Source organism: Haliotis asinina, chromosome 8, assembly GCF_037392515.1.
Source record: "Haliotis asinina isolate JCU_RB_2024 chromosome 8, JCU_Hal_asi_v2, whole genome shotgun sequence".
Lineage (NCBI taxonomy): Eukaryota > Metazoa > Mollusca > Gastropoda > Lepetellida > Haliotidae > Haliotis > Haliotis asinina.
In genome coordinates, this window is record NC_090287.1 from 34,148,583 (window position 1) to 34,162,375 (window position 13,793).

Consider the following 13,793-nt stretch of genomic DNA (forward strand, 5'->3'; position numbering starts at 1 on the left):
AGACCGCCGCCATATAGCTGTAGTATTGCTGAGTGCAGCGTAAAACTAAACTCACTCACTCACACTCACTCACTAATGTGAATGGAATTCCTAGATAACGTATAAGAATAAAACTATTTACATTCCTTACTTGTCTCAGTTAACGTTTGACAGCGTCATTTGTTTTCGTCGTTTGCCATAGTAAGAAAATAGCAATACCGCGACAATAGAGAGTTGCTTCAACTTCCTGGTCAAACAAGATAATCGCCATTGCCATGATCATGTGGAATGAGCTGTGATTACATTGCACATTGTTTGTGACAGAAATGAAGATTAAACTTCAGTCAACTGAGAAAGTATGTAAAATGTCAAATTGCAGTAGTCGGTCATAATCCCGATGGTGACAACATTAACAACCGCAATAATAGAGGGTCCCATGATAAACCTCAAACCAACACACAAACTACATTCCTCACTACACTAACACTGTAGAGAACAAGATTGGGGGATGATTGGGGAGGTGGGGTTCATGGGGATCGAATTGATGCAGATTTGTTGTCAAGGATTTAGCTGGACCTGACTTCTGATACAGACTTCTGTCATCAAGGATTTAGCTAGACCTACATTCTAATGCAACCTTGTCTTATCAGTGATAATCTACAACATAATCTGTCAGTCTCCTTGTTCTTATTGAGGATTTATCTGGATCTGACTTCGGATGCAGATTTGCGAGAATACAGATTTAGCTGTATCTGACTTCTAATGCTGATTTGTGCTATCAAGGATTCAGCTGTATCTGACGCCGATTTGTGGCATCAAGGATTTAGCTGGATCTGATTTCTGCAACTTCGTATTGTCATAAATTTACATGGATTAGACTTACGATGCAGATATTTTGGCAAGGAATTACCTGGATGTTACTGATGCAACAAGTGTCATCAAGGCTGAAACTGGACCAGGCTTTCGATCTAGAGTTTGTGTCATGAAGGACTGTCCAGGTCTCAACAATACTGGAGCACTTAATAACACAACAAGCAATCAAATATTTTGTGAATGTTTTAATGGATGTTGAGAATGTGAAAGTGGTACCCCTGATGCAGAGAATACTGACAAGATATTTACATCATGTGTCACAACTTTGTGTGGTCAAACAGGAGATTCTTCAACCTCCATCACAGCAATAAATAACTGTATAGTAAACACCAAGTGTAAATAGTCATTATGCAGTCAATGCAATGCAATACTGTAGCTAGGTGTTAAGACTACGATTCTGGTCAGGCAGAATTGCTTCATCGTGTTTCACTGGATAAAGCTTCTTGTCACATACAGTAGCATACATATACCCCAGGTTGCTTTCTGCATAGTGACATGAACTAATCAGAACTGCAATACATGAGTGACCTGTGAACATCCAGGTTATAACTGGTCTTCAAGCTTGTCATAAGAAGCCACATACGAGTGGTCAGACTTGGTTGACACATGTCATCATATCCAAATTGTGTAGATTGATGTTCGTAATGTTGATAAGTGGATTGTCTGGTCCAGACTTGATTATATGAAGACGGTTGCCATATAGCTGGAACATTGCTGAGTGTGGAGTTCATTAAACATCTAACAAACATTAATGTACACTTGTATATAATGGCAAACAGAACTGGAAGAAGAACCTGTTCCATTGGGAACCTCCAGCACAATTGAGCTTGATATGTCCAATCTGAAGAAAGTTCCCTGAGGTAAATGTACAAACTACTGCCTTGCACAACAACAATCCATCCAGTGTAAACAAAGCCCTGCAGTTCAACTGGAAGCAAATTCATGACAGTGCAATTCCCTTGATCATTCCAGTGTGTTAAGCTCAGTAGTCACACTGTTGAAGTTTATACAGATAGATCATTGTTACAACTATGTAAAGTGTGAAAGAAACACCTGAGTCATTAATTTTATGAACAATGCAATGACCCACAGCATGCACATCAGGAGGCTTGCACTACAAGTTACTGGAAGCTGTAGCTAGTAGTGACATAGATGTAGCACACATATTGACATCATCCACTCATAACAGAATGATGACATGCCCAGTTAAGACTACAAAGATCAGATTTTTTTTTCTTATAATGGCTTAAGATAAGGCAATGTGAACAGCAAGGATTAAATGAAATGTTTGTGAATGACTTCTGAATTGATTTTTTTCTTTTTTTATATACTACAAATGATGCTCACTCAGTTGAAATTGTAACCAACCTTTTCCACCATAAAACTAAATTGAAACTGTTTTGAACACCATTGCAAAAACATTTTGGTTTCAAGAATACCTCAAGGCTAGGTAATATTGATCAAAGTCATTCTAGGAGATACTGATGTAAGCAATAAACTATCTTGGGTTACATCCCTTGATGATATTTCTCTAAGCCATTCTTGGGGATATTGGTCTAAGCAATCAACTATGTAGAGTTACATCCCTTTGGCTTGTCAGGATCCAATGATCAAAGATGCAGTATAGAAGTTCTGATGAACAGCAGATCATGTCATGGGTAAGGGACACAACCATGATTTCCATTTGACAGTTAGAAGTCTATACATCTTAATACACCTGTCACCATGGGAACAGACTTCAGTTCAGCCTAGATTCAAAAAACCTGGAATGGTTATGAACAAGAAAACAGTTAAACATTCAACCAGCTGACTTCTCATGGTTACCACATACGTTCTCTACAATGCACTTGACAGTTCTAAAATCCTTGACATCCTAACCAACATTTAAATACAGTGCTAAACCCATTGCTGCAATATACTGATATCAGTCATAGGAGCCGTTATACATATACATACCATTTTCATATCTGTAAAATCCACAATATACACACACATTTGATCCCAGATCAACAACACATAAACAAACCCAAAGCATCTTCAAAACTAATTGTCCATGTTCTCCACATCAGTACCATCTTAACTAATAACAGAAGCACAGATCACTGTTACCCATGAGTCAGAGTTTTGAACATTCAGATGCTCATGATTAGACTATGAAACAGAAGAAAAAACATACTTAATAAAATCAGCTGATAAAACAAATACTTAACCATCATTACTATCGCCATGGAGACGATGTCTGGAAGACTGAAGCTGACGACAAGAGCAGAGTGATACACACTGATACAAGCACTCATAAAATCACCAGCATACTATCATCAGTTAGTATACTATCTCATACTTGAAAGAGAGTACATAAAGCCTGATTCTTTTCAAGTATATAGCCTCTTTGTGGTGAAAACATACAGTTGAATTTCACTTTGAACAAAAATGAAAATCAAATATAGTGAAATTAAGATTGTGAATCCTCATAATTTTACACTGCCAACTTTAAATCTTACAATTTTATCTAAGGATAAAAGTTGTTAACAAACCATCATAGTTTGAAATCATTTATATTGGTTTGTATTGCAAGGGGATAAACACAGTTGTTGGAACAGTGAAACAAATGCATGTGCAGTAAATGCTGAGTATTCATCTGGACCAACCCTCCTTCTTTTCAGTGTTTCATTAAATGTGCATATCCCCTTGTAATGCAAACCAATAACACCAATTTTCTGTAATTTAAATTCTTGATTGGCAAGGTAAAATTAGAAGGATTAGCAATCTTTATTTCGCTTTACTTCATTTCCATTTTTGTTTTAAAGTGAAATTCATCACACAGCAAACAGACTATAGCTATTATGACATGTGAGAATGATTATAGACATATGAAAAAATTGTTATTTTGAGTGCCCTGAAGAAAATATGTGACCATAAATATAACACATCCGAACATAATCTGTCAAATCATCTTCACAAAAACATTAGCAACAAACGCAAACGGCATATACTAGATACAGCATTCACATATTTTCTGTAGGAGATAAACCTGATTTAAAGACTATAAAGAGGAGAAGTAGTGACTTTGCTCACAACTGGGCACACTGGTCCAGAGTTCAGTACAAGTAAACAGCTTGTCTGGGATGTCTCTAGTTTGTCAAATATACTGGACAAAATAAGTTAGGGATATTGGAATTTTCATGATTGCTATATCATCAGTGCGTTAGTGAATAAATAAATCATTATTCATAATTTCAAAATTCACATATATATCCAACTATTTTTGTCCAGTATACATCAGACAAACTGATGGAGCTTTTGTTGTAAGAAAGACACAAGTTTCAGCTCTCCTATGGTTATATTCTTTAAATAGTGTCAAATATTACGTGTCCATTCATTTGTGTTGCTCCAATACTATGATGTTTCACTGATCAAGTGGAAACCAGGACTACTGATGCTTCACCATACACACACATACTTTCACATAAGTTTCACTCTTTCCACTAGCATGAAACACCCTTTCCTAAAACGGAAATTTTTCATCTATACTGACATGCAAGTTTTTAAATAGACAACATAAACGTGAACGTTTTCTTTTATCAGATTTCACTTTTTCTAAACTTGCACTTCTTTAGCTGTTCAGTCTAGTTGTCAGTTAATGTGACAAATTGACGTGGAGTCAGACGTCTGGACCTCTCAGTATGAGACATGCGTGGATGATAACACTGACAAACTAACCTCTCATACCAACACAGTAGCAGGCTGTCTTGTGTTGTGTATGCATAAGTTAATTGAGTATTACGCCACACGCAGCAATATTTCAGCTATATTGCCGCCGTCTGTAAATAATCGAGTCTGCACCAGACAATCTAGTGGTCAACAGCATGAGCATCGATCTATGCCTTTGGGATACAACATGTGTCAACCAAGCCAGCAAGCCTGTTCTTATGTGGTAATTACAGTTAACAAACGTGTACATTATTTGTCACACAATGCCACAGGCAGATTTTGCCTACTGAATGATCCTGGAAAAATACATCAGTGAGACTTCTTAGAGTGGCATCTTAGAAGTTGGAGGATCAGATAAGGACAAAATTTTCAGTTAAGATGCTTGACAATACAAGAATCTGTACTGAAACTTACATCACCTGAATAACGAAGTTGCACATCCGTAAAGTATGTTCTTATCTCATCTACATCAGTGTGCTTGTGTCAAATGTCTCATGAGACACAGGAGGATTCAGAGATACATGTAAGACATGTATTTGCCTAAAATATGCAAAATTAGTCTTTAAACTGCATAAAAAAATTTTTTTTTAAAAATAACACTTTTGTTTAGGATTCAGAGCTCCAGGTTACTGTAAGATGTGTTTTTGCATAAAACACTCATTCAATTGTTTGAAAACTTTAAGAAAACAATAGCATCACCACAATCTGTTTACTTTTCCAATCATCCTTCCGCTGTACGTCTTCACACACTTTACTTACTGGCCAGATTAAACCTTGACAGGCATTTGAATACAGCTGCTACTAGCACAAGAAAGCAGCTTTACATCTAGCTCATAGTTATGACGATTTACTTTATCACAAACAGATATACTTGGAAATCATCACAGAACTTATAGCAGAATAATGTGAAAAAACATCTACTCATTAGTGTAAAATTATGCTAGAGAGTAAAAATATATTTAATGCTAAAAATAAACAAACAGATAATACCTGACGTGGCTGTTATGTTGGAGCAGATACTCAAATGCTTAAAGGTCACATGCAACATAAAACACAACTTTGCAAGTGTGATACGTTTTGGTATGCACTTACCAAAACAAATCACCAAAAAAAGTTGGAAAAAAAACATGATGAAAGAAAACCGCAAAATTGAGTTGAAACGATTCACTATATTACTCCCAGTGCTGGGGGAAAGCGTGGTTTTAACAGCTATGACGTGCTGTGCTCATAATGTATGTGCAGTGAATAGGTTTGCGGAGCTTGAAACAGTATGCCTGCCCAGAGTATGAGGTTCTGAGTAGTCTAATCTTGGCTGTGTACACAAATAAGTAAATAATCTCCTCGTTACATGAAAAAAACATGTTGACTGTGATAAGCAGACTGAGTCACAGAGAAAACTCAATGTCTGGTTTATTGACAAACACATGACACCTACATAATAATTCTGTTTATTTGTCTTTTCTTAATCAGCAATGTGCATTTTATATATCGTGAACAAGTGATAACTGTGTTTTAATTATGTTTGATTTTTTGGTTGCATGTGACCTTTAAACTATAATCTGAATCCCTGGGATATGAAGATTCCACTGTCTAGTGTCCATTTCCAGTCTAGGTCTAGATCTAGACGTTTCAGGTGTGATTTGATTAATTGTGATCTCCATTACACATGAGAACACATAATCTACTTCAGCTCACATGCAGTTCACAGCATAATGCATATTTCCCAACGAAATGCATCTTTAAATTCCTTTCAAAAGTGATTGTGAATGACATTGATCAGTTTTACAAGACCTGCCATTGGCTGTAGCCAAGCAACCTTCAAAGCATTCCAACAGAAGTTAGAGATAGATGGTGTATTATGAGATGTCTAATGGGTTACCGATATCCATATATTCATGGAACTATTCCAATGTCCCTCCTTGTCTGTTGTTTGGAGGTAGCAAATATGAGCAAACTGGGTCAGAAATGCTGCCCATCAAAGGCATCTCCCGTGATTGGTTTAGTCATATACAAACACTGTGATTCAAAACACAATCATATTTCTAATGGTCTATGTTATGGTGTTTTCTAGAATGTACTATCACAGTAACTAGTTAGGCTGAATAAAAAATGTGAAATGTTTCTCGGGCATTGGCGTGCAACAATTTTTTATTGCCATTTAAGAAAGATAATTTTGACTTGGTCGCGTCCCGAACATCCATCTGTCCACTATAAGAGTGAGCGTCTGTAAGAAGGAGTGTGACTGAATCTATAACTCATTAACATGTGCTAAACTCCCCAAGCTGTACTTCTGAGAGAAGAAAACCCATAAAAATGTGTTCCTCCCACATCACATTTTTGGGTAAAAATGTGCCTGAGAAACATTTATTTTTTTTTATGCAGCCTTACTGATGAATTATCATCAGGGCTCCAGATAAGGACCCATAATGGTCGATAAAAAAAGGAATGACACGGTAGGAAATAATTCAGAAAATGTAGCAGATACACACCAGTGCAATGGTGCATGGTCTTTGAATCATTTACAGATACATTTATCTGAAATAGCATTGTTTTAGTGTGTACTGACCTGTAACACAAATGTAGCAATGTTGTGGTGCATGTATGAAACAAAACACAAGATTACTCCATTAAATTCCATGCAGTACTCTAAACGTACACGTAAGTTTTACCAGAACTCCTGTATTGTTAAAATAAGGAGTACATACTCCTGATGTTGAAAACTTATCTTGAGCCCAAATACATGGGGACAATACTATCTCAGACTGACTGTAGCCAGGCTTTAAATTTACTGTCTTTGTCTCTGTGGACAAGGGATGGTGGTTCAGCTCATGTACAAAACATACCATTTTGATTCTTATTTTAACGATCAAGTTAGGATCAGCTTACCTACAGTCATACAGCGTAGTGTGCAGAAATGTCAGTCTCAAATACATGAGAATCTTATAATTTCTAGCTGTTCGTTTTGAAAATAACGTCTAAATACAAAATTATTCTATTGTTACTTAAGTTTCAGTTAAAAAGTCACTTCGATTCGAACCAAGTGACACTGATAAAACATGACATGTTGAAAATATGGTGCTCATTACCAATGTATGAAATAAGGCCGCCCAACACAAGATAGATTTCTTAACAGATGGTCTAAATTTACACCTTGCCAGCCCAACAGAGTGCTCCAAAACTGAAAGAACATGTTCCATACATCTCACTTAAAAAACAATTGGTTTCTTTGCATTGTCTGGTCTGATAACATTTTGAATTTACAAGCCCTGATGTCTGGGTGGGTATTTGGTTTACAGTGTTGCATCTAGGAGTTACCATATGTGGGTTATGCAACTCATCAACTTGTGGGTATAAACTGAGTTGGGGCATCGAACAGCCAATCAGGACTCTTACTTCTTCACACATGTCAACATTATATCTCTTTTAAGCATCATTACCTTCCGAAATTTGTACACAATGATTACACTTCATTATTGCATGATATTAATTTTGCAGGACATGTGACACATCCAAAATAAAAATAGCGTTTTAGTAAGCTGGTATCAAGTACATTACACTATTACGCTGCCCAGATGCAACACTGGGCTTATTTCATACACTGCAACTACATTCTATTAAAATATACTTACTTTAAGACACGAGCATGTTCATGATCAACGTGCACATATTATTCCAAATCCTAAACTAGAGAAAAGACAATCTGCTGCACCAACTTTTAAAGAGTTATTCACCACGTGAGATGTAGTAGAAAATATTTACATGGTTTGTTAATAAATATATTTGTACAGATGTACAAGTTGCAGGTGTGCCTGCCCTATGATAACATCTCACAAAATGCTGCATATGAAGTGGCCTTACTCTCATAAACAAGGCATAAATTGTGAAGATTTAAATGGTAAAACCGTTTGAAATTCTGTGCAAACCTGAACCTATTCTAGTCAGAAATCCATGTGGATTCTAAATATCCCTCAGCATCAGTAAGAACAACTTGAGTAGCACTTCAATTCAGTCCAAGTAAACTTAGTGTCAGTATTATTTGTTACACTCCTCTACTGAGTCTAACAAACCCTAGTAGAAGGTTGCATCAGCTAATCTTTCCAACTGACCAATCAAAGATAACTAAATCATTAAAATTGACATTGGCAAATACCTTTTTTCAACCAGAATGATTCCAAATGCTACAATCGCTTACATGTGATGCACATGATGCATGCCACAACAGTGAGTAAACAGTCACTGAAATTGTCAATATTCAAGGATGTCAGCTTGCGGAAATATTAGCAAATGGTAACCAGGTCATAAAAAAGTCCTAAGTGCAGGTCAAATGCATGTGTTTATGTGGTTTTCAGTTTGTTGAGAGAACAGTGTCAGTGACCAGAGAATTTCGTAAGACCCACTGAATCCTAAACAGTAACAGTTGTCTGATTGCTTAAACCTGTTCAGCTGTCTTGCATTTGATTGCCAGTCATAGGTCACTCAAAGGTTAGTTGTCATGACCTTCAACTAGATTTTGTTAGACTTAGTATAAGCAGTGTAACAAATAATGCTGAACCTCAATTTACTTAGACTGCATTTCAATTATGCTTAGTATAAAACACTCAACCACACATGAAGTTCGACAATATTTGACTTCATGATGAAGGCATATCACATGGTGACAAAACAGTGTGTATCAGATCTCTGTCTCCGTAGAATTGTGTCTAGGTCTGCCACTACCATTACTACTTGTACTTCCTGTCCGATGCACCCTCATCGGCAAACTGTTCCGTTCAAGGTCACGCAGACCCGTGGCCTGGACCTGTTTGTCTATCAACACAACGTCCCGCTTACACTTCAGACAGATGTAAGTTCTCTGAGGTTTCCGCCTGGGCTCGGGTTGGGTCAGCACTTTGGCTATGAGGGACATTGGCACTGTTTCTGTAGGGGACACGTTCCCCATGTTGCTTTCGGCATCCGTGTTGTTGACGGAATAGACCATGGCACATGGTGGGAATGTCTGCATCGGGACTCGGATCAACTTGGATTCCTTCACGCTGTTCTCCATGTTCAGAATCTGTTCTCGGGTCATGTGCTTCTTCACCCGGTCTTGCAAGTCCATTGGAAGCTGCAAAAGATGGTGCAATAAATATGATAAAGAGAATGTGGTGTTAATCATGTGGGCTTGTAACACAATGGCATCATTATAAAGTGCACTTTTATACAGTGCTAGGGATGTTTGCTCACTGTTTAACCCATTCAACACCGTAGGCCGGTAAACTGGCCAAGACGTCATGAGTCCCCTGACACTTTAGACTGGTATACGGGCACTCAGTGGTCGCATCAAAATGATATATAATATTCGGAACCTAACAAAAATATGATCAACTCTATCACTTTTCACAATGTCTGAAAACACTTATCAAATTTCAAACGACCATATATTATCAACATGATTAAAATTATAAACTATTTTTCACAATAATTTTATAAAAACATAATTCTAGGATACATGCTTCGGCAACGGGTCCATTTCAAAGTTGTCAAAGAGGGAAATAACAATGTTTCAAGATAATAATTAAACAAATTGAAGAACCTAAAAAAATATGATCAGTAGTAGTACTCATAAAAGTTGTCAAACGTACATTCTAACTTACTATTTCCATCTTTTTTGAGCAATTGTGTAATGTAATTCAAGTGACATCTCGGCTTTTGTCGCCTCTAACTTTGCGCTCAGACACAATGTTTAATGCAAAAATATATGCATGAAGCATTTTTGTCACTGGTCACAACCTTGCATAATATGCCCACTAAGTTCCATAAAATATGTATAGGTGGTGATTTTTTGCATAACACGTTCAGAATAATGTGATTTTACCCAAAACTTTCATCTGAATCTAAAAGTTTTTGTTTATGAGTACGGTATCCATTGCAGCAATGTGATTGGCTGTCTTAGGTCATGTGTACAATTTTGACTAATCATGATACAGAATGTGGCAGAAATGTGTCATTAGAAACCAATCTTTATCCAATAAAATTGCATCTTAAAACTGTGAAAATACTCTTGGCAAGGGTACAGTGATAATGTTGATCTTCAGAGGTTTCAAACGATACTCGCCATCAAACGAATTGCCTCACAAGTCATTCGTACAACCTCAGAGTCTCTGGGAACTAGGTGTCATGGCAGTAAATGCCTCTGCTTGTCTTAAAAGAGTTAAGGCAACACTTAGCAATATTCCAGTTCTATGGTGGCAGTCTGTAAACAATCAAGCCTGGACCAAACAAACCAGTGATTAACATCATGAGCATAATCTATGCAAGTGGGATGACGTGTCCATCAAGTGAGCAAGTTGACAAGTATGGGTTGCTGAAGACAATTCTATAAAGATATAACACAAATCAAAGGACTGGCTCAAACTTACCGAATTAAGTTTATGTGCGACAAAGTTGGAAGGTCTACAGTGTAGTAGCTGCACTGCCAGATTACAGTCATTACGGTACCGCTCCTGGGGGGTCAAGCAAACATGCACAACCTTCAGAGACATCATTACAATAGAACAGGACTAATACTGTACCCACTGGGATACGTCATGTGACTGTAACCGTCTAGTGCCTAAGAGCACAAAAAGACAGGAAGCTCACAGGGCTGATAACCAACAAATGTTGCTAGAAAACATGTAACCAGCCCTGTATTAAATATTGGAAATTGAGATATTCTGTTAAAAGAAAGCAGTTAATCAATTACATCGAGGAAAACTTAAAGGTGTGAAAAAGCAAATTTAATAAAACCATGACTTGGCGGTCACTGTTTATTCATTTAGTGTCACCGCCATCATGAAAGACTGTTAGCGCTATGAGCATTTACCTTGTGAGTTTAGTTTGGTGCAATATAAATGCATATTATTATTATTATTATTACTACTGCCATCACAAATATGTCTACGAAATTCCCTTCATGGCAGCAGTCTGTAAAAATTGAGCCTGGACTAGACAGTACAGAGATCAGCAGCATGAGCATCGATCTACACAGATGGGATACAATGACATCAGTCAACCAAGTCAGCAAGCTTGATCCTCTTTATCATCGCTTACAACAAGCATGGGTTAGTGAGAACAATTCTAACCCATATCTTCACAGTTCCGCTTCATACTCAACTTCAGTACATAACGGCAAAAGTTCATGGTCATGCAAACTATTCAATTTCCATTGTCCATTCCATTCAATTTTCCATTGTCTATTATCTTCATGTCAAAGGAACTGAAATGAAACGCATGTCTCAAAAACAATCCTGAGAACCGATTGTACTGGCTGTGAGGCATCTATTGAATAAATAATTGTCCTGAAATCCTTAAGGACTGATATTGTTTGGACAAGAAATGAATGAAGCTCTCTTTGTAATTCAATACTTACATTTTCCTCCTCTAATTCACATATAGTGACCTTGCCATCAACAAGTTTAGAGGTCAAGGCTGCAACCTCCCGCTGCAGGGATACCTTCTCTCCCTCGAATTTGTTGACCTGGAAGAAAACAAAACATTATTTAAAACATTTCTGGTGCAACAGGAAACATTTTCGTCTATTGGATGCTCCTGAGCTCCTGAGCTCCTGAGTGAGTGAGTAAGTGAGAATTGCTTTCAGCTGCTTTTAGCAACGGCAGTGGGAATCTAACCCAGACCTTCAGCGTGAAGAGAGAATGCTTTAACCACAAGGCTACTCCACAGCCATCGCTGAAGTAAATTCAAGTTTGTCATTCCATATGACACATGAATGCACTACACTGACGTCTAAAGCTTTTCATCCATGTTCGTTATCCTTGTGAGAAAATGGGTTTAACATAGTAAATATATGTGGGGCTGGTGAGACAAAATTCCAACTAAATGACGAAGCAGCTTATACTGACCACTTTAAGTAACTTGTCCTCCAGGTCGTGGTTCACCTTCTGCATCCTCTTGTGACTTTCCAGAAGTCTGCAAACAACATGTGGTACTAAACAACATGTGGTACTTGACAACCTGCCACAAATCAAGTCATCACAAAAGAACCTAATCATCACGATCCAGGGGTGCACAATTTGTAATCACAGTGATATGAACTTCATACACAAAAGGCATCAATATTTTAATAATTTATTATTTAAATTGATTATTAATTATTTACTGTGCCTATAACTGAAAGATACCCTATAAACAGATAACAAGAAAGGTAGGTAGTTTATTAATCTATTGTGCAACTAAACTGATGAAAGTCCATACACCTACCCTATGCCTGTTTACAAAACTTAACCCTCTTAAGAAAACAAAAAACTGACTGTAACATTTGTGAAATATATACTGGACAAAAATACTTATGTATGTATGCAAATTTAGAAATTTTGAATAATGATCTGTTCATTCATTGACACACTGATGAAATATCAATCATAAAAACGCCAATATCCCTAAGTTATTTTGTCCAGTATATGTCACAGCCTTATGTCATATTCATAAAAACTGTAACTTTTATAGTTATAGTCACTTACCTGTCATATCTGTCCCTGAGTCGAGCAAACTCCTCTCGCAGTTTCAACACTTCATATTCCGCAAGCTGCTTACTGTCGATCAGCTCATGCTCTATGAGAGAGATGTGGGAGTTGCTCCGAAGCAGCTGACATTGCAGCTCCTCTATCTGCTGGTGGAGGTCCAGGCTGTAACATACATAAAAGGCCACAGACTGTACTGTAGTGGGTATGAGGTCATATTGTACAGATGTGGAATACAGCTGTATTGTAGTGGGTATGATTTCATACTGTACAGAGGTGGTATACAGCTGTACTGTAGTGGGTATGAGGTCATATTGTACAGATGTGGTATACAGCTGTACTGTAGTGGGTATGAGGTCATATTGTACAAATGTGGTATACAGCTGTACTGTAGTGGGTATGAGGTCATATTGTACAGATGTGGAATACAGCTGGGTATGAGGTCATACTGTACAGAGGTAGTACACAGCTCTGCTGTAGTGGATTATGAGGTCATACTGTACAGAGGTAGTACACAGCTCTACTGCAGTGGATACAAGGTCATACTGTACAGAGGTGGTATTCAGATGCACTGCATTAGATAGGAGGTTATACTGTACAGAGGTGGTATAAAGCTATACAGTCGTGGATATGAGGGCATATTGTACACAGGAGGTATACAAGGGTACTGTACATTAGTGGATACAAGGTCATACTGTACAGAAGTGGTATACAGCTGTACTATAGTGGATATCA

General features: G+C 37.4%; 1 protein-coding gene across 1 annotated transcript in view; it reads right to left on the minus strand.

Moving 5' to 3' along the window:
• Positions 1 to 6,926: 6,926 nt before the first annotated feature.
• The window catches only part of LOC137295023 (tight junction-associated protein 1-like), a 31,591-nt gene continuing 24,724 nt past the window's right edge, over positions 6,927 to 13,793 (minus strand). The window contains exons 4-8 of the mRNA XM_067826281.1: positions 13,059 to 13,223; positions 12,441 to 12,507; positions 11,951 to 12,058; positions 10,962 to 11,045; positions 6,927 to 9,667 (exon numbers count right to left, since the gene is read on the minus strand). Of these exons, the coding sequence (XP_067682382.1) occupies positions 9,236 to 9,667; positions 10,962 to 11,045; positions 11,951 to 12,058; positions 12,441 to 12,507; positions 13,059 to 13,223 (856 nt within the window). The 3' untranslated portion in view covers positions 6,927 to 9,235. The remainder of the gene's footprint in view (positions 9,668 to 10,961; positions 11,046 to 11,950; positions 12,059 to 12,440; positions 12,508 to 13,058; positions 13,224 to 13,793) is intronic.